This window comes from Artemia franciscana, chromosome 13 (genome assembly GCF_032884065.1).
Source record: "Artemia franciscana chromosome 13, ASM3288406v1, whole genome shotgun sequence".
Classification (NCBI taxonomy): domain Eukaryota; kingdom Metazoa; phylum Arthropoda; class Branchiopoda; order Anostraca; family Artemiidae; genus Artemia; species Artemia franciscana.
In genome coordinates this window covers 12505881-12532083 of record NC_088875.1, presented here as the reverse complement: position 1 = coordinate 12532083, position 26203 = coordinate 12505881, and the positions used below count along the sequence as shown (strand labels likewise).

The 26203-nt window shown below is 35.7% G+C and overlaps 2 protein-coding genes across 2 annotated transcripts in view; both read left to right on the top strand.

The window, feature by feature from the left end:
• Nucleotides 1-2919, top strand: part of LOC136034541 (RNA-binding protein NOB1-like) — a 51893-nt gene extending 48974 nt beyond the window's left edge. The window contains exon 7 of the mRNA XM_065715770.1: nucleotides 2756-2919. Coding sequence (XP_065571842.1) covers nucleotides 2756-2895 — 140 coding nt within the window. The 3' untranslated portion in view covers nucleotides 2896-2919. The remainder of the gene's footprint in view (nucleotides 1-2755) is intronic.
• A 3462-nt stretch (nucleotides 2920-6381) lies between these two features.
• LOC136034533 (RING finger and CHY zinc finger domain-containing protein 1-like) overlaps nucleotides 6382-26203 on the top strand; it is a 32230-nt gene continuing 12408 nt past the window's right edge. Inside the window, exons 1-3 of the mRNA XM_065715763.1 lie at nucleotides 6382-6647; nucleotides 12724-12885; nucleotides 22936-23091. Coding sequence (XP_065571835.1) covers nucleotides 6501-6647; nucleotides 12724-12885; nucleotides 22936-23091 — 465 coding nt within the window. The 5' untranslated portion in view covers nucleotides 6382-6500. The remainder of the gene's footprint in view (nucleotides 6648-12723; nucleotides 12886-22935; nucleotides 23092-26203) is intronic.

Sequence of the window (26203 nt, the reverse complement as noted above, 5' to 3'; positions counted from 1 at the left end):
TAATGATCCCGTACTGGCGCCAAACCATTTTGGCATCATTTTCTTGGTGTCAAAAAGAAAATCACGCTAACGTTAAACCCGTTTTTGTCGTTCCTTTCTATAGGTTATTAGGATAAGTGTCAATGAGGCTCATCCTGAAAACAAAACAGTTCGTTATTTTTCCCAAGATCGCAATGAACTTAATACTAACGTCAAGTTGCTTGCAACGTTCTTTTTTCCTTATGTTGTAATGATACATCCTGAGGAATTTCATACTGGCATATAAGAAGCATTTTTTTCTCAATGTCACCATGAAAATCACACTGATGTTGAAACAATTTTGATGTTGTTTTTTTTATCACGGTTATAGGGATAAATATCAATGTGCGTCATACTGGTGCCAAAACAGTTTTGACGTTCTTTTCCTTCCTATCACAATGAGCTCCATACTGAGATCAGGTCGTTTTCGACGCTCTTGGTTTCCTTAGTGGTAAAATTTCAATTGAGTCATTTCGGCTTTCACAGATTAACGTGACGAAGAAATGATTGACCTATAATAATGGAGATCTTTTATTATTATTTATTTTAGTTTGTTGTTTGGTTATTTTTTATTTATTTCTTCATGTAATGGTCATTTTGGTTTGGTCACGTGTTTCTATGTGTGCATGCTCGGCGTTTCTTTCACTTTTTTTCTATTATTGATAATTTACCTTTCTAGTATTAATTTTTATTAATTAATTATTAGTATTTATGATATTAATTAATTATTAATACTAATTATAAATTAAAATTATGATATTATTAACTGATTATTAATGTTAATTAATTATTAATAAGATTATGCTTAAACGCATGCTTGGCGTTTCTTTCATTTTTTTTCTATTATTGATTATTTACCTTTCTATTATTAATTTTTATTGATTGATTATTAATATTTGTTATATTAATTAATTATTAATATTAATTATAAATTAAAATTATGATATTATTAACTGATTATTAATGTTAATTAATTATTAATAAGGTTATTAATTTTCTATCATTTTATTATTACTATTGGTTTGTTTATTTCTTTTAATTTTTTATTTGTTTCCTTATGTAATAGTCATTTTGTGTGTCTCGGCGTTTCTTTCACTTTTTTTTCACTTTTTGCTAGTTTGGTTGCTAAATGATGTCAACGAACAATTCGCAAAGTCGGAGAAAATCACTTACGGACTTTGTGTGTGAAACTCAAAAGTTGAAAATAAAACTTACAAATTTATTTCTTTAAGAAATAAACGTCGACGACTTTACAGTATATTACATTATATTTTTTTCAGTATATTATTCTATTTTTGCATTAATTGGATGTTTGAGTAGGTATGTTTAGCCTTGTATGTATGTATTGGATTAATAACTACTAAGGTCCTTACGTCGACCCTGCAGCCGAGTTTGAAATCTGAGTCCCATATTACCAAGTTGAGATTAAACCCACTGCGAGACCACCGGACCTATGTTCAGTCTTGTAATTAAAGGTCTTATTTTTAAATTTCTCACCTGGAAATTCAATAGCAAGAAATTCTGGATAGCTAAGAATTGTTTTTCCGCTGGCCAACAAGATATTTGTAAGGAATAAATTACACGGTGGGAATAGGCGTTTAATAAAACAGTTAAAACAAAGTTGGCCATGTGGTAGTGAACAGGAGTAATATTGGGAAGGCAAAACAAAGGTAATATTGAGGCAACTGGGATGATGAAAACAAGTCGTGAATGAAACAACTGAGACAGGATTAAACAAGAAAAGAATAGTAATTTTGAACTAGCTGTTACTGACAAAAAAGGAACATGCAATAAACTACTTATCCCTTTGATATGCAAGGTTTGCATGATATGCTTGCAGAAGTCTGAATAGGTATTTGTGAAGAACGCACTGCATTTTCGTGATATATAAATAACAGTTCAATCGGGGCAGATGCTTTTATTTGACAGTGAAATAACAACAAAATCCGTGGACATTTTGGACATATATGGGACTGCATATGGGCCATCTTCAGCAAAAAAAGTTTTATCTGCTGAATACGGTCACTGTATATGTGACCGAAATATCCAGAGATTTTCTGTTGTTTCACACGTTTGAGTTTCAGGGTGGGAGGGGCCTTCATTGAACGGGAATAGAACTTTCGGAGTAGAACTATTAGCTTTTATGGGATTCTCTTGCCTGAGACTAGCCAAGTAGCTACGCTATTTATTAGAATGAAATTTGATTGACAGCAAAAACTATTAAAGGAAACATTTTCCGTAATTAGCAAAAAAATAAAAAATAAAGGATATGCGAAAAAAAAAATTAATAATGTCTGGGTTCTCGGTTATAGTGATTGGATTCCCAATTCTATGAACGGGAAACAAATAAGATGTATTGTAAAAAAAAATGAAATTGGCCGTATAGTGTCAGTTAATTGGTGAAGCAGGAAATTTTGTTCCAAAAAAGTAGAAGAAAGCTGTTACTTATCCCCTCCCCCCCGTCCTTCTCCAAAGTAAATTCACCTATCCGTCTCTGTATTGTTAAAATAAGCGGACTTACCAAAACTGAGTTGAGGCAGAGGCCCATATTCTCTGATAAGGAGCGTAATTTCTTTAAAATCCTTGGGGATGGGGTGGGGGGATGGGGGTGCGAAGTTGGAGCTGAATTTTTCAGTAGTTCGTAGTTTTTTTTTCTTTTTTATGTTTTGTCTGGTATAGAAACGGGACAAAAAATAACTTTTGTTGGTTTACTACGTTTTTGTTTCTTTTTTTTCAGGAAACTCCCCTTTTGTGATAAGAGATGTCTATTCTAAAGCTGCCATACTTGGAAGACAGGGAAAAGAGAAGATTGAATATTGGGAGCGAAAAAATCCAAATGAAGTGGTTCATAGGAGTGGAAGGAGAAAAAGGAAATAATGAAATAAAATTTCTTGTTTATTATTGTCTCTAATTGCTAATCTTTTCAAGGATAACTAGGAAAATATAAGATTTATGGCATTTTACAAGGAAAGATATGCGACTTTCTCTGATATTTTTCAGCCAAATGAGAACTTCTGGAGTTTCAGGCCTCTTAACATCCTTCATTTGTTGCGCTGCGATGCAAAGAGGTTCGTCATTATTTAACCCCTTCTTCGTTTATTGGCGGAAATGCCAGCAAATATTGGCGGAATTGCCAATATTTAAAATCTAAAACCATCAGAGCATTGGCATAAACGAAAGGGGCTATAATTGTATGGCCTACAATATAACAATTATTTGTGTTAAACTCTAAAAATTTTAGTTTCAACTTTTTTAATGGGAATTGGGGCTCCTTTATTTTGGCTGAATTTTGGCAGCAACCTTTGCTGTGGATTTCTTTATTTTTAGAATTCCTACGAAGATCAGTACATGCGTTCATCGCTAGGTTTGGAATAAGAATAGGTCTAGTTGTTTAGATATTTATTTGGCAAACCAGATTTCTCATAACGAGTAGGGGGCATATCATTGTATCTAATTGCTAATCTTTCAAGGAGAACTAGGAAAATATAAGACATTTATGGTATTTTGCAAGGAAAAATCTGCGACTTTTTCTGAACTTTTTCAGCCAAATGAAAATCTCTTGAGTTTCAGGCCTCTTAAAATTCTTTGTCTATTGCACTGATACAGAAAGAGGCTCGTCATTGTTTAACGCCTTTGCGCGTAAGTTCGCTTTCGATTGGGGGAAATAGCCGGTCTAAATCCGGGGGTATGAGATACCCTTAAGTGGAAAGGGAGGTTTGCTCTGGCCTTCACTCAGAAAATTTATTAAAATGCAAGCCTAAGCGTGTTTTTAAGCTGTCTAAAAACCAAATTTTTTATAATTCTTTATAACGGATACGAAAAACCAAACGGCCAAAAAAGTAGTGATTGCATGGTCCTGGATAGTATATTTGTCTTCAAGCAGTAATGAATAAAAGCTAGTATTTAACTAAGACGCTAGACGGTAATTTCAAAACCATTACACAATACATAATAAGAAATACACATCAAACAAACAAAGAAATAAGTTGGTACTCCTGCATCCTTGCCTTCCGTTGTCAGAGGCTTACTGATGGATACTCGGATCCTGGTGAGTATTTATTTTTGTGCACTTACCCTATAAAACTTCAAAAAAAACTTTTATGATCTTAATTATGCTGCATCGACGTTAATTGAAGTTAATTTAAAATATACCTCTTAACCTAGTCTAATTGTATGTTTTTACAAAAAAATGAACTTGGCAACATATAAACGATTGTTATTTTTAGGTTTACTTGATAAATTATAATACTTCCGAAGTATTGAAGGGGCAAATATACCCCCTCCCCCAATCGTCGCCAATGAGTCACCACATTTTTTTGTGTGTTCACATTTTTCAGTATCGAGGAGAGGTGCACTACTATTCATCTGTAAGGCTGGGGAAGGAAAAGAGTGTTTTTTAGAGGATTCTCTTAGAGAGAAAAATGAAAAATATGCTCGAGTTTACAAATCTCCTGAAAAATTTTTCAGGAGAGAGGTCTATTGGCAAGTCTCTTGAGGTAGTTCTCCCCGTTATTCGGTATTCAGTGTATTTTTATGTAGTGTATGTGCCAGGTTGATGGCTCTATAGTAGATTGTTCATAGTCTGCAAAAATGAATGATGACTGTGGCTGATTAACTATGGACGTGATAGTTTTTTCGGTTTTGCATGAATAGCATACGTTTCATGCTGAGTTCGAATGTTTTAGTGCTACACTCTAGAATGTACTATAGCCTACATGAAATATGCTGTGAGACGGTTATCCACAGCATTTTGCAAAATGGAGACACAACTGTATTCTCCTGCACTCAAATATTTCTAATTTGAAATTGTTTGTTTTCAGTGTAAGGAAGTATTGGAGTTTACCTTTTTTTTAGAATTATGCACGGGCAATTTTTTGGGTATATTCGATTTTATCGGTGGACCCTAACTTGTTATGAATTCAACATATCCTAAGGTATCAGAGGGCATAAACTATTATTTTAAGCATAAAACTTACCCTCAACTAAGGGTACGTCTACATTTAGTGTTTCCTGGGAGACAGGCAGCAGTCTATATTAGTTATTTTGGCTAACATACACTGCTACCTGTCTCAATTCTTCTTTGTTTTCTTAAGTAGCCTTTCCTAGGTTTAATTCTATGATAGTATTCCTTAATATACTGCAGAATGGTTTAAACCTTCACAAGATTCCTTTTAGGGAACAAAAGATTTCGCCTGGATGACTCCTCTATTATGACCATACGCGTTTGAATTTTGGGTCCTACTATCTGAAGGTCGTCGAATTTGTCTTTCAATACTTCGGTTAGTGAAAAAGTATCTTCTTTTGACCACCTCTGAAAGCTTTAAGAAGCTTTTTAGAAGAGTCCCATGACTTCCTTTTCAAATTTATTATTTTATAAAGCTATAGAACAACTTATTTTTCAGCTCCTATTTTTTGGCATGCTTGCCCATTTATAGGTGGCTTCTTGTGTGGTACCCAGAAAATGAAAACTAAAATGGATGTAGCTGTCATCACCATCCAGATTGCCCCACTCTAAGCCAATCGTATGCAGATACTCTGAGCCGATTGATTGGCTTAAGTGGTGTTCAGATGCATTTCTAGCTAGAACCCTATGCTTAAACCTGCGTCTGGCCAGAAATCAATGTCTAGACAACTACCGTTCACAAGCAAAATTTTGTACTTGGCTAGACAAGTTACAGCTAAGCATCCAGTTCTAGACTCTACAGCTCAAAGTCTAGGATTTTCGACCACAGCCAATCAAAATGTGTCAAGTCCACTATTTTTATCATCTATATTTACATACTTAAACTAAATTTTGTTTTTTCAGCAACTGTATATTCATTTTAGGCAAATATGCAACATCAGACACAATACTAAAGCAAACTAAGGCAATTCTTCGGCTTGTCTCATCCATTATGTTGTGACAGTAAAAACAGGGAATACATTTTTGAGTGTTTTGCCCGTATAAGCTTTCTTGATTGGCTAGAAATGACTACTGTAATTCATTTCAAACTAAATTTATTGTTTTAGCTAAGCACTGAATTCTCCTTGGGAATGGTAGATGCCTAGACATTCATTTCTGGCCAGATACGAGATTCTAGCTAGACACACATGTGAGCGCTGCTTTAACCACACACAAAAAAATATTTGGCACAAGTCTGTTTGCCCTATATCACGATGTGAAAAAAAAATGAAGTATGTGGCTGCCTTAGGCTATGTAAGATGACGTTAATGCGTGCTAGAAGCTTGAAAAACATAGGGTAGATTAGCAAGAGCACCAAATTGTTCGATACCATTATTTTTTTTCAGTTGTTTGAAATATATACGTTTTGTCTCTGCTCTTAATAAAAAAATCTGACTTTTACGCTATCTATTCTTATGGTCAGTTTGATTTCGCTATTGAGCTAAAAAATTCAGCACGAAAACGGTTGGCACAGTGACCTACATTCAGGGGATAATCAATTTTAGCTTACTTGCTCACAATCCTATTAGCTCTAGCTGCAATGTCAGACGATCAGTCTAAAGTTGAATCTGAAGGAATGCCTGAATTAAGTGTAAACAGAGCTGCAAATACTCTTTCAAAACACCCACCTGTTAATCATGACTTATTACTAGGATGTGAGCACTACAAAAGAAAATGCAAGTTTGTTGTAAGTAATCATGTTTAATAAATTCCTAGATTAATTTTAAGAGTTTATTAAAATAAAATCCTATTTGTGCGGTTGATTCCCTAAAACTTCAACTAAACAACAACAAGTAAAATCTCATAGCCTAATGACTTTTGTTATTTTCAGAAGTAGGCTAGGCCAGTTCAGTCTGATGAATGAAATTGTGGTAAATTTAGGTGTATCTTGTTCTCTAACCCAGAAATAAGATGTATTTGGGAAAAAGAAATGCTCTATTCAATTCCCCTTTTGACAAGGCTAGGGGCATCAGTTGGGAGGAGCAGGGTTGGCATTTACCCTCCCCCCTTGTTTTGTAAAAATAGGCCTTCTTGGTAGCATCCTAGATTTGGCCTTCTAAAGGAGACGCTAGAAAAAAATTCTACTTTAGCTACTTTTGGGTAGGCTATCTTGGGAAAGGGTTAGGCAGTGGTGTAGGCTAGTAGGCTACCAGCATTTTTATTGGTGGGGGCAAATATTTTATTAAGTCCTACTGAAGAAAAGCTACCATTTACCGAAGACACTACTAGGTTAAATTCAAAATATTACACAATACATAAAAACATAAAATTAAGTAGCCTAGGCCTACTGGTGATTGAGCTTTTACCAAGATTATCACCAATGAGTTGCTGCAGGCAACAGTAGTATAGTTTAAGAAATTTTTGCATAGGCTAAGGTGTAACTTGTATATTTTTGGCTTTTTGCAGCAGGCTTCATCACTAATGTTACATAACCTTTCTAACCCCTACTTCCCCAACCTCCCATCCCAGTACAGGATGCTCTATCTTTAGTTAAACCAAGCACTATTCTACAGCCCTGTATATTATGCTATTTAGTTGCACACAATTTTGAACAGATTTTGACTCTGTAAGATTAAATCTGTTGTGTTAAACTTTTACTAGGTCATGCATGATTGTGGGTAAACTATAGTGCAGCTGCAGTCAAAGTGTGTTAACTACAATTATTCTGAACATTATGAATTAGGTCTAAGAATTATTTTTTTTTTTACATATTCCTTCTCAACCACCTCAATTCTGTACTTATAAAAAATTTAAGGAGGGGGGAGGGTGCAATGTTTTTTTCTTACTTTTCCATGAAAATACCAAATAAAAAATTGTTGAAATCAAGGGAGGAGGGTAAATCAGGAAGGCAAATACCCCCCCGCCCATGATTGGTGCCACTAGAACTACTTTCAATAGCAACAAAATTCTAATACCATTCAATACTTTGTATTTTAGGCTCTTGACCTCTGTAGGTCTGAAGCCCTTGAGCACTGCCCTATGGTAGGCTATAGCCTAGACTAAGTATTAAATAATTGTTTAATCTAGCTTAAAACAAAAAATTATCATACCATAGTCTAATTTAGGTATTGAAAACAGTTGAACTTTTTCTTGCTATAATTTATTTCAAGAACTAGACCTGCCAACATGAGCAAAATTCTCCCTGGTTCATGTTGCAGTGATCTTGTATAAGAAGTAGATGACCTATATCATTGATGATAAGACTTGAAAGGCAGTATATTTGTATAAATATTAATGAGGAGGTGCAATGGACATCTATTTTTGCACTTTTTACATTAAAAACAAGCTGAGATTAATTAAAAAAAAAATTGTCAAAGTAAAAAGAAAAAATTTGAAGTTTGAAATGAGTGACAGTTTTAAAGTTACTTAATGAATTATAGTTTTTCTTCAAATTACTGGGGGGGGGGCAATTGCCCCCCCCAAACAATGCCCCTGGGGTTAGGCTATGTTAGGAAAAATGAAACTTTCAGGGATGGGTCTGCAGGCTAATCTCCACCCCTTCTCTCTCTAGAGGGTCCTGACCTTAAAAAATCTGCATGTTATAAAAGTGAAACCTTGCAAAATAGATCTTCTGCTTAAATGAAGTACAACATAATTGTTTTCATTTTTACAACTTTGCTCAATCCCAATTTATAAGGTTTCAAAGATATGCAAATACATTTTCTAAGTTTGATAAAAATGATATAGGTTAAAACTCTACTCAAAAAATAGGAATTGCATTCTCAGAACTAAAGCTAAACAAAAAGAAACTGATAACTGTAAATTGAGGAAAAATGTTGTTTTGTTAAAATTCCAATGGGCACAGTAAGCATGTAAGCAAATTCCAGGACCATTTAGAGAGAAAAGGAGTGGAGGTGGGTACTCCAAAATACCTTCCCAGGACATACTTTAGCCTGTGGGCCTATCCCTGAAAGTTTCATTTTCCTAACCTAACCCTTTTCCAAGATAACCAAAAGTAGCTAAAGATGAATTTTACCAGACACTACAATAGCCAAAAAGAAATAGACCTGAGCCTCCCATTTCATTCCCAAATAAATGCTCTTTCCTAATATAATAGGCAGACTATGATAATACATCCCCCCATGACTGCTGGTATTGAAATATGATTACAATTATTTAAGAGGATTTTAAGGCATATTGAGATTTGTTTTAAATTAAAAAGACATTTTTCCAGAATTCTTTTAAATCTTATAATTCAGGCTGTAACAAAGGTAGGAGGCTCAAAACTTATACATTGGGCTTCATTTCTGCTGTAGATATTCTGGAAGTTCTATTTGTACAACACAGTTTGCCTGAAATTAATACAATTTCAGAACCCTTTGGAGGGGGTTGGGTAAAGTAAATGCTTCAACAGATGTTCTTGGAGCTTAACTTAGGGTCTGGATTCATTCCTGAAAGCTCTGCTTGCTGAACTGAACTACATTCCAAGCTAGCAAAAAGACAATCATCTAGAATTTCAGCTTAATATCCATGAGGTCTCACATATTTACCATAGTTCTTCATTATTTTTTTATTTTTGTAATACTCAGGGGCAGAAATCTTGGGGAGGCCCAATGTGACAAGGACACCAACGAGCAAAATCTGGGGGGGGGAATGTGACAAAGGTGCCAATAATTGACTGAATTGACAAATTTATTCTAAAAAAGAGTAACACAACAGGAAAAGGGCATGAGAAAAATTTTGGGGGCCTGCAGTCCACCCTGGCTCCTCTGGATCTGCCAGTGGTAATACTAGTGGTCTTGCTTGTCTAGCTTTGTAGTTTATGTATACAAAAGGATTTGTAAAATTTTACACATTCTTTAGGGAATCTAAAATTTGAATTAGTGAAGAACTAGATATTTTATGTAAATAAGATTTTACTCTAAGCCTTCTGAAAGATACAAGTGGTAAAATACCCTGCAGGATTTTTATGCATTTGAGGAAATTGCACAAAAGTGTGAAAGAGGCAGGAATCAAAAATGATTCAATGCCATATATTGGCAAAGCTCAAATTGGCCTTTTTTGTATTGCTGCCTAATTTTAATAAAGATGTTTTATCAGGTTAGTTTTTTTTATATAGCAGGCAAAAAAACTTAAAATTAACCCAAAAATAGCTTTTTTTGTGAGCCAAGTTGAAGCTTAAAACCAACACAAATTTTCAATCTGCTGCCTCTGTAACCAATATCTATAACACTAGCTTAAACAAAGTGACTCGTGACACTTCCATGTTCTCATAAATTTTTGAAGAACTAATGATTGACTAAAAACATGAAACTCTTGCAAAAAAAGAGAAGCAAACAAGATGCAATTTTTGCAATAGATAAATGCCTAAGTAGCCTCTAGAAAGTAAAAGATTAATTTGTAAGGGTTTCAATAATCTTTCCCAAGCCATGATGTTTTAACTTGTAGTATTGGCCTGCAATTTATATTCTTAAAAAAAATCAAGCAAAAAAGAAAAAAAATATTCTTTTAATCAAAAAGTTATTTAACAGGACATAAAAATGACATACTAATTTATAAGGCAATTTATTGGTATAACCAGCTGAAATATCAATAGCAATCAATATAAATTGTAAATAGTCATGCACTTCAGTCAATTGTAAACCATGATGTAAATTCCAAAAATACAGTTACCTCCAGAATCTCAAGCTATAATGTAAATTTCTGGTTAGTCTATGTTCCTAATACTACCCAGATACCATTGCTTTAGGTTTGTATAGAAAATTGTAATATACAAGTAATACTAAGTTAAGCAAATTTAAATCATATAAGGGCACTCTGAAATGCTTTACTTTTCAGCCGTTCAAAATTCCTAAATTGCCTTATGTAATTACTGTCCAAAAATCATATTGTTTGGTGCTTTAACTGATGTACTAGTATTTCAAAAAAAAATTATATGTGGGGAAATATTTGGAGTCATTTTATTTGACTTAGTTTCATAGATGTATTGTATGTTGCAGAGGCAATGAAGCAATGATTTTGTTTGTTTTAAGTGATAAAAAATAGACTTAGTTTCAAGCATAAAGCCTTTTGGAAATCCCCAAAAATTGGGGATAGTGGAAGCTCTGATATTTTCAGACAAAATCTACCAACAAATTTTACTAGGCCATGAAAACTGCCAAGTAGCATGGTCACTATTTTACCCCACTTTTTGCAAGGCGGAGCACAACTTGTGTTTTGACAGGTTTTCTTAGAGCAAAAATTATCTTTATTTGTAAAAACAGTATTTTCAGACAAAATCTGCCAACACATTTGAAAACTGCCAAGTAACATTACTACTTTGCTACCCTGCTTTTTGCATGGCAGGTAACAAATTTTTGGTGTGTTTTTCAAAGTTTTTATTGTAACCCAACTCTTCCCCCTCCCAAACAAAGATCCTGGATGCGCGTTTGCTCTGTGAATCTATTCTTTTATAGAATGCAAATCTACACAAAGAAAAATTTTGGCATTGTTTCCATTTTTGCTAAAAATACAACTAGATTTGTTGTTATTCATTCTTATGCTAAACAAAAGAACCATCAGGCGAGAAAGCAACATTGCTATAAAGATTCTGCAAATATCTGGCGGAAACAACTAACAACTACGTGAACAACTAACATTCCAATGCAGGTTTTGCTACCCAAGAATAGGGTTTAACAAGAAAAACAGACAAATGGTTCAACAATCAAACAAGGATCCCATGTTTCTATAGCATAATAATCACTATTGTTGCTTAAAAAAAAGATATCATAGGTAGCACAATAGCGCGTCCTAAGTGAAGAACAATGTTGGCGCAATGTATTATTTTTTATTTTCGTTTTTAGGCCAGGGCACTTTGTATCAAAGTAGTTGTTGTAGAAACTTTGAAAAGGGCTCATTTGATTGGAAATTGAAAGGGCTGGTGCCCTTTTTAATAGTTAAAAGTGATTGGAGGACAACTAAACCCCCTCCCAGGCTCACCATTTCCCAAACACATCCAATCAGAATTTTGAGATAGCCATTTTGTTCAACGTAGTTGAAAGGTCCAGAAATTATGTCTTTGAGGATGACAGCTCCCCCAGAGCCCTCAGGGCAAGGGTTGTAAGTTGTGCTAAATCTAAGGTTCATATAGAAAGGGTGATCGTATAAACTTTGGAGGGGGCTCATTGCATTGGTAATCAGAAGTTGTACTGCCGTTTTTAAGATTCAAAGTGATTGAAGGGCAGCTGCCACACTTTACTGAAAAAATTTAAATGTTTTCACTTTTATAACTTTAATAAATCAAAAATTATTAAGATTTAAAGAATAAATATGAGCATATATATATTAAATTGACAACGTATATTAATTTTGATCTTTTTCAATAAAGTGCAAGTTATGCTCTGGTTTTGAGTATTGTGGTTCTGAGCCCTAATCATATTGATGTCTGCTCGTGTTGAGTTTGACTAGGTTATTTATTGTAATTTCTGTTCGTTTTGGGTGCATTTATTTATTGAAGCTGGTTGTAATAATTTTACGTTTGGTAGATTATTTGTTTCTATGTTTGCACATTTTTGGTTTAATGGAGTTCCTTATTTTTCTTGAAAAACTTATTTTATATAAACAGTTTTTTTTTCAATTAATAATACGAAAGATTGAATGCTGGCAAACCTGGATTTAAGCCTTCACCCTTCCCCCAACCAAATGTCTGGATATACAAGTGCCCCTAAACGCAATTATTTTGCTTTCTGTTAATTCCTATCTTTTTTTCTCATATTTTTTCTCATATTTTTTTCTCATTCCTGTCTTTTTTTGGCAAACCTAACCTAACCTATCTTTTTTGTCAGACACCTTGCTGTGATAAAGTGTATAGCTGCCGTTTTTGCCACGATGCCAGTGAGTCTCATTCATTGCAAAGAAAAAGTGTGACCAAGGTCCAGTGTTCAAATTGTCTGGAAATTCAGCCAGTGCAAAAAGAATGTTCAAATTGCAGACTCCTTTTTGGCAAGGTAGCTTTTACTTCCTCTATTTTTGCTTGTCATACTTTTTCAAATAAGAGCTAAATGGAGTAACATGTCAAGGAAAGGGTAGTCTATTTTAAATATAGCAGTTTACTGGCCCAAATATGTGAGCAAGTGGTGGAAAAGGATTTTCAATGAAATGCTTGTCAATTTTGCTAAGTATTCTTTCACTCTAATGCTCAGTCACCATAATAGTTCTTAGTGTTTTTCCTGTGCTTTGACGAACTTGCCCGCTCCTCTCGTACCAAAAATAACTTTATGTGTATATGCCTGATATTATGAATATGTTTCCATAAAATATAATTAAATGTCTATTTTTAAAGAACTAGAGAAGAATGTCTTATTAAGATAAAATTAAATAGGCTACTGTTCTAATTTCATCAAAACAGAGCAAATAGTGTAGACTGCACTCTAATTCATATCTTTGTTCTGACTTCTTTGTGGAAGGTTTGATGTAGCGTTATATTGTTGCTTTCTAGAAGTAGATGAATCCAACTCCTTTACACAAGCTTTCCCATGCTTTTTTCGCCCTGCAAAAAACAAAAAAACACACACATAAAGATATACCAATGAGTTCAATTATCTTAAGAGGTCGTGCCAAGAATGAAGCACTTGAGGAAAAGCTTCATTTGGTGCGTTTTAGACGGTCTGCTTTCCATAATTCTGTGCTGTAGTGTCCATAATTTGGTTACTAAAGTATTATATTTTCATCAGATTTTGGTATATTTCAATTAGCGTCGCTACTGTTGTGGATTTCCTTGAGTATTTTCTGGTTAACATTTATTCCCCTTTTATTTGCTGCCTGTACATTTTGCTAGTATGGTAAGTTCGTTACTAAGGTAACTACCATCAACTAATGACCAGCGTTGCCAACGCTTTGGATAAAATTTCATCGTACCGGCTTTCTAACCAGATTGTGCGTAGAGATTCTTAGTAGGACAATTTTATTATACTACGTCAATTTCCACTTCACAGACAATTTACTACAAGTAACCTTTTTTTCATCAATATATCCATCTTCTTTCAGAAACCAACTTTGAGCACTGTTTCTCATGTAATGATTTGTTTAAGACTCTCAGATTTACTTTTGCGTCATGTTTGAAAAATCTCCCTTTTTTAATGTTCCCTTTCTTTGCTTAAATCCCCAAGATGTGACTTGGGGAGTTTTGAAAATTTGGCCACAATGCCAACGGCCCAAGACAATGTACCACATATACCAAGACCTCTAAATTGTACCAAAAGCAGTAAAGTTGTACCGCGTCGGCAATGCTGCGAAAGACTAATTTTAGGAAATTTCCAAAGCTCAAAAAAAGTACATTACTGTTCTTGAGAAGCAGTTATTCCTGCAAAAGGGGGCGTATCAGAGGATTTTACTGGATACTCTTATTACCTAATAAAGAATATTTAGGCGCAAATATTCTTTTTCGGGAGAGGGTGTTGCAATCTTAATGCCCTCTTTAAATGACATCTGCAGAATAGCTTGTAAGAGAATGATTGCCTACAGAGGCGCCATTTGGGCCAAATCTTGGGGTGGGCATGGGGCATTTGACAGAACTTGAGACTTTTATTATGAATCTAACCTACTTTCAAAGTTTACAATGATTAATAGCAAATAGCGTAATCACCTCAAGGGTCGTCAGGTAATTACGCTCTAGCTAATAGGCGTGCAGTTAGTTCAAATCATTTGAACAGAATAAGATATCTAATTACACAACCCCGATTCCGCCAAATACCAGATTATTTATTTTAGAGGGAACACAAAAATAGTCAAATCATAAAAAAAAGAATATAAGAAATGGCAGGATAATCGCGATAACCTCGGATCTTTTTGGGGTCAGCAGGGGCCTGAAATCCTTATTCTGCGTGCATCTTCGCCCCGCAATTTTGTCATGTTTTATCATTGGTGCTCTGCCTGTTTATGGTGACAATTCCCTCCATAGAATTGCTGTAATGAGCCACCCTTTCGGAAAATGAAGAAATGTTCCTTTAATTAATGCGTTTTTGGTTTCTTTGATGAAGGAAGCTAATTTCAGTAGGAAAACATCGGGCACGGGCAAGTAATAAAACCGGAAATATTGGGTAACTATTGTATTTTGTTGCTCCGGTGAAAACTCGTTACTTCACATTCCAGAGTATTTTGTCATTTGGGGGAAATTATGTTAGGGAGCAGAGCTGTTCAGAGCAGGAGCAGAGGTAAAAATTAATTACAGCGCCCTCTCTGACTCAAATATAAGCGAAGAATCCGAATCAAACTAGAAAACTGGATCAAAGTGGACAATTTCCCAACCACGACACCTGGGGCAGCTACCCCAGTTACCCCCTCCCCCCCTAGGAACGGCTCTGCTAGGTAGGATGCGATGAAATTTCCCTTTTCATTATTTTATTTTAATTAATACAACCCTATACCTGCCAAAGCTTTTACATGATCACCTTGGGCCATTAAAATTCAATTACACTATTTATCTTCTTTATCTTGGCGGGTTGAACGTCCGACAAATATGCCAGAACACAGTTTATTCTAGATTCATTTGCCTATATTGTTCATAACTACTTAATAATTCAAGCAATTGGGGTGGCATACAATAAAACCAGTTATTCATTGTGTCAATTTAAGTGTCTGATGTAACTCTGAATTTTATTTTAAGGCGGTTTCAAGTGCGCAACATTATCCAAATTGACGCATGATGTTTACGTTGAAAATTGCGTCTTCGTTGTAAATGAAGATTTGCGGAAGAACTATTTCCTGTAAAATTTTGTTGGATGGGAAAGTAATTAGTGGGATGTATACTTGTACAAGAAAGATATGCACATATGCAGGAGGATGAGGAGCTTTGGTCCCCCTTGAAATCATGAGATACTATAATTATTTATAATTTCTTAAATTTTTCCTTCATTGCCAAGTGGGGTCGCTCACTCGGAAATCATGTACACCAGGTGGAACGCTCCAAACGTGTTGGAAATGTGGAAAACGGCGTGCGTGTAACTGAACCACCTTGTAACTGAATCACCGTGCAACTAATCTCCTGTATAACCAGATCCCCGTGCAATTGAACCACCCGATCACTGAACCACATTTAACTAAACCCCTGTGTAACTGAACCACTGAACTCAAGTTTTTCAGTACTCTAAAAATATGTGGCAATGTCATTGGGTAAAACACTAGTTAGAATCTTTACGTGTTCAACCTTGTTGGAATTGTTTGTTTTTTAAAGTCATAAAAAAAGTTTCGTTTTATTTTTGCAAAGTAAAGAAGATCCGATCCGGCTAAGGGTTGTAAACCATGGAGGCATAGTTATTTAATCTTTGAATTGTTTCAAATGAAATGACCATCCAAAATTATCCATCGGATGTAATTGGGGAAAAAAGGAGGGTGGGGGTGGAATCCCTCTGATCACTTTTGACTCTTAAAAGTGCACTGGAACTTTTTGTTTCTAATCGAATGATCACCCTCCCTACCAAGTTCATACAAAAATCTTTTCCATAAAAACCTTATGTGTTAACAATAAGTAACTAGCTTAACTTACATTCCTTGCCTCAAGAAGCTGCTGGTGGGATTCTTGACCCCAAAGGCATGGCTGTTTGACCTTTAGACTGTTTTGAGCAAACAATTTTTTTTTCTAGTTTTGATCAGATACATTGAGGGGGGGGGGGTGCGGTTAAGAGGGAGATGCTGATTACCCTTGATTCTTCAAAATTGAACTTAAAATTTCAATTTCTAATCAAATAAGCCTTCCCCAAAGTTTGTACGACCATCCCTTCTATAAACACCTTAAATTTCAAAAATGGGCAACTTGCAGTAACCTACAGCCCTTGCCCCGTGGACTGTGGGGGTTTTGTTAATAATTTTTATTAACCACGTTTTATTCTTCGATTTGAAATTGAAAGTCTTAGTACCTTTTTTAAAAGTCAAAAGTGATTGGAGGGCGACCCCCCCCCTCTCGGGAAAAAAGCCCTCTACAGAAAATACCCTGGGGAAAACCACCCCAAGGAAAATACTCTCAGTGGAAGATATCTGCCCGTGAAAAATTTCCCTTGCAGTTGGTTGGTATCCAATTACTTTCGACCTATAAAAAAAAAACTAGAACTCCCTGGGGATTATGAAACAATTTCTACCTCCATTCTCCTCTCGTCTCTCCCTTATAGCTAAATTTGTATTTATCTGAAGGCTCAATGAGAGCTGAGAAGTTTTGGCATTAAAATGCGCCCCCTAGCTACAAAACTATCAGAGCCCCATTGCAGAAGTTTAGGTACCTCTCCCTCTAGCTACAAAACTATCAGAGCCCATTGCAGAAGTTTAGGTACCTTTTTAAATTTTGCAATTTGTCCATCGCTTGCAGATAATATTTGTTATTGGGAAACATACGGACCTTTTTCACGTGGGGCTTTTCTGAAGGAGGGAGGGGGTTTCTGGAGGATTCTTCATGAGAAGAACATTTTTACGTGGAGGGGAGGGGGCAAGAGTTACGCACAAATTCCTCTTTTCCACTTTCCTTAGCACTTCTAACCTAACTAAAAAAATAACCCAACTCAAATACCCAAATTTGGAACATAATATTTTCCGCGAAGGGGTATTTTTCAGGGGAGAATTTTCAGTGGGAGAGGGGGGGGGTTAAATGTCTAGATCCGTAGATAGTGACAGGGCGAAGGAATCCCCCATTAAAAGACATAAAAAATGAGAAATAAATCTTGCTTCAAGAGTTTGCGACGTCCGATTTTCGATTAGAAAGCAAACAATTCCAACAAGGTTGAACATGTAAAGATTCCAACTTATGTTTTACCCAATGTAAGTACGGTGGTTGAGATGTACGAGCGTTCAGTTATACGAGGGCTCAGTTAAGCGAACCATGACAGAACTGTGTCACGAGTGGCTGAATTGTGCAGGGATGGCGGATGTTTGCCAAGCCTGGTGCAAGGACTTGCTGTTAACCAAAATAGACAATTAGAAGGTGCTTGTCGTTTTATTGGAATCACATTCAAGGATTACGCATAGGTTACATCTCAGAAAACCGGTTTCATAGCTACAAAAACAAGTGACAGATGATACAATGCACTGGACTTAGACAGAATGCATTGGACTTCAATAATTAGGGCTATATATTTGCACATTAGGGGGTGTGGTTATCTAGGTTAGGTTAAGTTGGGTTTCCATAATTTTGTTTTAAAGTATTATTTTATCATCACGTTTTGTTTTATTTCATTAGGATTAACCTAACTTCAGTTCCTGGGTGTGTTACCAATAAACGATAAGTACCAATTAGGAATGTATATATTAAGCACTATTAACCCTGTTAAGAGCAGGTGATGAACTAGCATTATAGTGTAAAAATAAGAATTATAAATGCAACTTCTTGTTTCTCTTTTAAAAGATTATTCATTTAACACTGAGTAAAACTAGACATGACAAAATTGACGATCGATTGAAGAATAATGAATGAAACAAAAAAAGCATGGAACATGTTACACGAATATTGAAAAGACCAACATAGAATAAGTTTAATAGGGTTCACCCATCATTTCTCTAGATGCTCGTTTACCACCAGGAAAGGCCAACATTTTTGTCTTGTGCTTTTTGTGATTTTTAAAGGCTAAAAATTTAAAACCTTCAGATGATGTACACCCATGACTAAAATATTATGGCTTAAAACTGCGACATGTCAGATATACTAACTGAATGCTGAAATTTAGCTTAAAATCTAAATTGCATCCTAACAATTTAGTTGTTATAAATAGAGCTCTAGCGTTGCCTATAAGGCTTCAGTATATCATTTTTCCCCTTTAGAGCCCCTTTATATGGACGAGTTGGCCGTATAAACTATGGAGAGGACTCTTTTGATTGGAAATGGAAATTTTCTTGTGTCTTTTTCAGAGTCAAAAGGGATCAGAAAGGCATCCAGACCCCCCCCCCCCCACCTCCCTCGCGTCCTTTTAAAATGCCCTTCCTCAAAGACATCTGAACAAATTTTGAGATGGTCACATCAGGTCAACAACTATGCATCCGAAATGACATGGTCCTTCATTGCCCCTGGGGCAAAGACTGTAATTAATGCAATTTGCCCTTGGTTACATTGCTGGTTTGTTGTTGGGAAAGGTGGACATGTTTAATAGGTACCGAAAAGGCTAAGGCGACTACGACTACTTGTGACATGCGAACACTTGCCATAGAGCTGACTACTTGAAGCTCCAAATTTGACCACTTGCGAGCACTACACTTGCGACTGTAACTTATTGCAACTGCAATTGGGACTAAGGCCCAGCGCCCAACTGGTTTATGACCAGTTTACAACCAAAATGAGACGTGTCTCCGCCCACGGACGCGAGTGGCTGTGGATCAGTTGTGTTTATCGAATTAAGTAGTGCAGTGTGGTTAACTATGTTGAGTACCGACCAGGAAGAATTTTCACAAGGTTCAGACGGAGTATTGGGTCCATCCTTTAGAAAAGAATGCTTAGTCTCGTCAGTTCTTTGCAGCAAAAGAACTGTCTCGCACAGATAGAAAATTTCTCGCATTTTACAGAGTTTTTAGAGAAAGTTTATAGTTGCACAACTCTTAATGCTTCTTCTACGAATTTCACGTTTAATTCCAGGTCTGACATGTTGAGAGCCAAAATAATTGGGCAATATCAACGTGGTAGCTCCCGAAAATGTGTAGGACAATACTCTGCAACAGCGACCACGGCCGGAGGCTCAGGGCCCATGGGGCGACTGTTTTGGGACTAGAATTGCTACCAATTGCGCACGCAACTGTTTTGTGACTATGACCTTGAAGTAGAGTGGGGCACGGCCACGAGGCAATTCAGATGGAACGGGTTCCCAATCGATGTAAAACCGGTTCCGTACTTGTGATTGTGACTACTATTACTACTTCGATTTTGACTGTGACTGCTACTACTATTGTTACTACAACTGCTACTGCTGCTACTACTAGTATTGAACCAAATCAAAAGAGTATAATTGCATCCTGGTTGTCAAAAGGGCTCATCTGCAATATCTCAGGTATATTTACGGTTGTTAAGTTCAAAATTTTAGGGAATATTCAGGGGGATGTTGAACTAAACCAAAAGACACTAAGTGCATCCAGGTCGTCAGAATAACAATTTTTCCACACCGCACCTTGCAACGTTCACGGAAAAGTTCACATAAATGAAAGAGCTCTAAGATTCAGAAAAAAGAGAGCCGAATAATTCTTCTGTAATATATTTATGCTTTTGTTCTATTTTTATTCTTATGTAATCTTTTGAACGTTCTCCCACGAGGATTCTCTGGAGTTTATTATCTATAATTTACTTTTGAACTCGAGAACCACTCCCAACCTTGATTTCAAATTTGACGAAATTTATACAATAATTGAATGAAATCAGAGACAACGTTTAGATTGCCTTATGCTACTTAAGAATTTAAATTAGTAGCCAATATTTTGATTCTTAAGCGGAAAACGTGGAAACCGGAATAACATTTATCAGATTATCTTACAATAAAGCCAGTAATAAAAAACGAACGGGAAAAAAAAATTTCCGAAAAGAAAAGTATTTTAAAAAAGCGAAAAGCCATTTAGTACTTAAGAACAAAAATAAAGTCCTATAATAATTCACGCTTTAAACGACCAGAAATGCCTGTTAAAGAATAATTGAAATCCAAAATGAACAGAAATTAAAATAAATAATCATATCAAAGATAACGGTAACTAGTACTGATTTATATGAATAATAAAATCCTTAAAGGAGTGAAATACCCGAAATCCAAATCAGCGCCGGAAAACGATTGTGAATAATTGACGGAAGTGTGCCATGCATAATAGAACACTGTGCGAAGCGTGGTAAAAGCGTGCCAGACATGGCGAAAATATGCGGCGCACGTGGCTGTCCAAGATGTATATCATTTGGCGAGAAGCGAGTGGTCCCTCACAATGTCTCCATTTTTTAATGGCCCTCCACCCGAAATATTCTTGCATAGTAACTGAAAAAAGGGCTTAAGATATCTGTTTGACAAATAGAGGGAAAAGGATAATTTAGAGGGATTTTTAAAGTTCAAAACAAGCAGCACTTTCCAAAATTGGGGCAGCCTACTTTCCACCACCTGGTGTACATCTCGGAGCAATACGTGTGCTGCACGGTTCTGCCACGCATAGTGCAGTCCCCGCAAAAGCTTGGCACAATGCTGTCACGCTTAGCACACGCCACCTTGTGCATGCGATATCTGAAAGTTGAAGCCACCTCGGTGAAACTGTTAACTTTAAGATCCAAAAGGTTTGTTTTACAAACTAGAATAATTTGGCGGATAATTGCATTGAAAATTAAGTTTGATAATGAAACTGCGTCTTGCGATTTAAATGCGCCACTTACAGTTTGTCTCTTCATAGCTAGAAATACTGCGTCGGTATATTTATTATTCTTTTTCTTTTGACCTCTTTCCAGAATAAACTGCGAATGGCTTGGTGTTGCAAATTTAATGGATACGCTATCACTTATTATTAAACCGTAATTATGCTTACTTAAAATTTTTGTCTTTGAACTGTTCCAACACCGAATTGACGAAGCATACAAATTAAGCAGCTGAAAAAGCTTAAAATTTTGTGACTTTTTGATGTTACTTTGTATTTGTATATTAAATACATTATTAGAAAACATTAAAATCGCAAAGAAAGGAAGAGAACGAGGAGAATAAGCAACCAGTGATAAAGTTAAAAAATTATGCAAATATTTCGGTCAAGACCTCCGCTTGATCGTCCTTAATGCAGAATAAAACTGATAAAATATAGAAAACCCAACCTTAAAACAAGTTACCCTTTCACCGCTACTAAGAAAGGGTCATCGTATTTTAGTTTTGTGTGTTTTTTAAGGTTTGGTTTTTATATTTGTTTATATTTTTATCAGTTTTATTCTGCACTGAGGACGGTCAAGCGGAGGTCTTGACTGAAATATTTGCATAATTTTTTAACCTTTTCACTGGCTGTTTATTATCCTTGTTCTCTTCCTTTCTTCGCGATTTTATGTTTCATCATGATTAGCCAGTGTGGTCTCAGAAATCATTTAGGATATTATTTGCTTTAATTGAGGAAAGTTTTACCCCTCTTAGTCTCCCCCCCCCCCAAGATTGACCTGAAAGTCCAGGGAAATTCGAAAACTTATGACCTAAGCTAGCACTTCGAAGTTTTAAACTCCGCCCTTATTCCTCTCTTAGGAATAGATGTGGGGCTATTGTTCTGTAATGAGGGCTCTATTTGACCTATTAGTTATTCTTGTTTGTTTTAATTAACATTCATGTGAACATGCACACGCTGCTCGCCAAGCAACAGGTTGCGGGCAGAGCCAACATTCATAGGGCTGGACGCTGGGGGTAGCGGGTTGTATGGTCTTATGCACTATTTATTAACCAATTATTCATAAAGAGTCCCATTACAAAGTAAATATTGCACACAACGGAAAGAAGAAGAAAATAAATAATGAAACGAACTTATCGTATTAATGGTAAATTTATGTGTACCGGGACTTAGGAGAGCAAATACGTATTGTTAACCTAAAACTATGATAATATCGATTAATTTGAACGTGTTTTTCAAAGAGTATCCAAGATTTTTGTTCTGGGAGGGTATTTTTTCAGGAGAGTAAAAATTAAAAAACGCATCAAAAATGTGTTTATATGTGTTTGTTACGTTTTTACGAGGCAGACATTTTTTTGGTGCGGGGGGATGAAGCCCAGTAGCCCCCCCTCTTAGATACGACCTTGGTGTATTTGTAAAATAAATTCAATCGAAACTACATTCGATATGTAAGGAATTACTAAAAAAATGTAAAATCTCAGGTTATTCCCCTCCGATTATTCACGGTAGTTTTCTTTTTTTTTAAAGTTTGACGTCATATTCGAGCTGATCTGTACTAGTTTTTACTTTTATCTTGGTAGTTTGATTAAGCTTGAAACTGCTTTAGTTTAACTCTAGTTTGTATTAAGTGGTTCGGGGCTGTTTCAGTGATTGTTTTTTGAATGCCCTTCATGAAAAGTTTTCTTTTTTAAAATTTTAAAAGTAGTTTCAATATCTCTTAGTATTTCTGTGCCGAATGCAAGTTATACGATGACGAAGACAAGAAACAATATCATTGCCTAGGATGTGGCATCTGTAGAGTTGGTGGTCAGGAAAGATTCTTTCATTGTCAGAAATGTGACATGTGCCTACCAAAGAAACTTGAGGATAATCATCAGGTAAGCTTTATTTTACTTTATATTCTTTTAGAAAGTACGTATCCAGCATACAATTTGCGGAGAGCTCAGTATTAAAATGGACCAAGTCCAAAAAACTCGACATTTGAGCTGTGGAAATTGATCCCGCGTTCAACATAGCTTACTGTAATTAATTGCTATTACTTATTGAGGGAAGTGCAATTAATATGCTCTACTGAATGCCATTTGGACAGAAAATCTATTTTACCTGAGGAATTTGTAAATTGGAAGGAATAGTCAAAGTCTAGTGGTCTAACTTATTGTTTCCATACGCCAATATTGTTCCAATTGTTACGAAAATTGCATCTGGAATGAAAAATACAAAAGAAAATTTCAGAGTTAAAAATCTTACAGATCCATTGAACCTTTTATGAAAGGCTCTAACAGTTAGATTTTGTTGTTTTTTTTTTTTTGGGGGGGGGGGGTTGACGCGTTCGACCAATAGGCCATATGCATTCGTATCACTCGATTATTTTGTGCATTCTGTAATCATTAGCTTGCTTGGGTGTCACTTCAGTCAATAGTCACTGAACTAGATCATGCATCACTTATTGTGCTACTGGTAGGGGGCTATTCACCTGCTGAAGTGCCTGGGTTGAAAAACAGGAATCAGAGTAATCCAACTGTGATTTTTCATACACCAATTAAAAGAAAAATACAATACAAGTCGGTAAATAATGCCTTATTACCAGTCTTATTCAAACTTTACCAACAGAGAAGGAGGAGTACTGGGTTTGAAGTACCTCCCCCTCTCTGGAAATTTTTCTCTGAGCCGTAAAAAAGTAAAAAAAATGCACAAAAATGTGTTATTTATTCTGCAGCAAATGCCTGCGTTGGAGTTCAGAGTTAAAAACCTTACAGAACCATTGCACCTTTTATGAAAGGCTCTAACAGTAAGATTTTTTTTTTTTTTTTTTTTTTTGGGGGGGGGGGGGTTGACTCGTTCGACCAACAGGCCATATGCGTTCGTATCACTCGATTATTTTGTGCCTTCTGTAATCATTAGCTTGCTTGGGTGTCACTTCAGTCAATAGTCACTGAACTAGATCATGCATCACTTATTGTGCTACTGGTAGGGAGCTATTCACCTGCAGAAATGCCTGGGTTGAAAAACAGGAATCAGAGTAATCCAACTGTGATTTTTCATACACCAATTAAAAGACAAATACAATACAAGTAGGTAAATAATACCTTATTACCAGTCTTATTCAAACTTTACCAAAAGAGAAGGAGGAGTACTGGGTTTGAAGTACCTCCTCCTCTCTGGAAATTTTTCTCTTGAGTCGTAAAAAGGAAAAAAAAAAAAAATGCACAAAAATGTGTTATTTATTCTGCAGCAAATGCCTGCGTTGAAAAAGTGAATCCGAGTAATCCGGTTGTGCTTTCTCCAGCACAATTAAAGTAAATAATAAAAATAAAAATTAATTAAATTATAGTAAATTAAACACAATAAAATAAACACAATTATAAAACAAATAATAATATAAAAAATCATAAAATAAATAATAAATAATAAAATAAGTAAAATAAACACAATTAAAGTAAATAATGAAAAGTTACATCATCCTTGTCAGATACGTCCAAATATAAAAATCTAAGCAGATAAGGTATAGATAATATAAAAACAATAAAATAGTAAATGTGATAACTTTAAAATAAACTAATATAGGGGTGAGAAAAAAAGATTTAATAGGGAATGAACCAAACCAGTATTCTTAACAAATCTACCTAAAAGGTTTGTGCTAAAGTTGTCTAGCCCAAGGAGGAGACGAGTGGTGTCCCAGAAAAGAACGTATTGTGAATGTCTTAAATGCCTTCTCACAACAATTCGTTAGTATTTTCCTCTCTTTTTCATATTTCCTACAGTTGAAGATGATGCGACGTATGTCTTCAAACACTCCACATGTGTCGCAGTTGTGGGATGGGACCATTTTCCAATGGAATAGTGTTGATTTTGTCGTTGCATGGCCACATCTAAGACGGTAGAGGCAAGTTGAAAGGATACACGATGTGGGGTGCATTTCTTTTGATGACTGCTATTCTATCGCTCAACGAAGATGAATCTAGAAGATAGGTATGATAAGAATGAAGGCAAGGCTCTTCTTCCTTCAAGGTTTTTGAACTGATTGAAGATAGGAATTCAGGACCAGTAATCTTCAATCTCAATGGCAACATTTCTTGCTTGGTGTTGCTGGTGGTAATCCAGAACTGACTGCGAATCAGTGCTGACAATACACTTCTGATGTTTGATCTATGTTTGGCTTGATATGGCTTGGAGGGAAAACTTAATTGCCATAAGCTCTGCAGAGAAAATTGTCAGGTTAGGGAATAAACGGTAGGAAAGAGACAGGCTCTGGGAGAGTATAACTACTGCACAACCGTATTTTTTTTCTGTCTTTGAGCCATCTGGTTGAACTTGGATGTAACACCTTAGCGTAAAGAGCGAGGCATTGACGAGGGGACGAACCCCCTCATATACGTATAATTTCTTTTCATTTTAAGTTTAAATCTTGCTCCTTCCTTTCAGTTGAAAAAAAACTTGCTTTTTTTTAAATAATGCTGGAAAATCCAGCCCCCCCCCTCTCCATGGAAATTCTCTTCCCCCATGAAAATTTCCACAATGGAAAAATCCTCCCACATAACCCTCTCCTCTGTCCCCCCCCCCACCAGAAAAAAATATATGATCTTTGTTCTGGCAAAAAATACAAAATTCCGCATTTTTGTAGATAGGAGCTTGGAACCAGCTACAGTAGGGTTCTCTACGCTGAATCTGATGGTATGATTTTCATTAAGATTATATGACTTGTAGGGGGTGTTTCTACCTTTTTTGAAAATTGGGCAAATTTTCTCAGGCTCGTAACTTTTGATGGGTAGGATTAAATAGGATTTGATGGGTCGGATCGATGAAACTTATATATTTAAAATCAGCGTAAAAATTCGATTCTCTTTATGTATCTACTGGTATCAAAGTTCCGTTTTTTAGAATTTCGGTTCTATTGAGCCGAGTAGATCCTTACTTACAGTTCGTTACCACGAACTATTTGATCTTCTTTGCAAAATATCTTGCAAGGATATGTTTTCTTCTGTAGTGAAG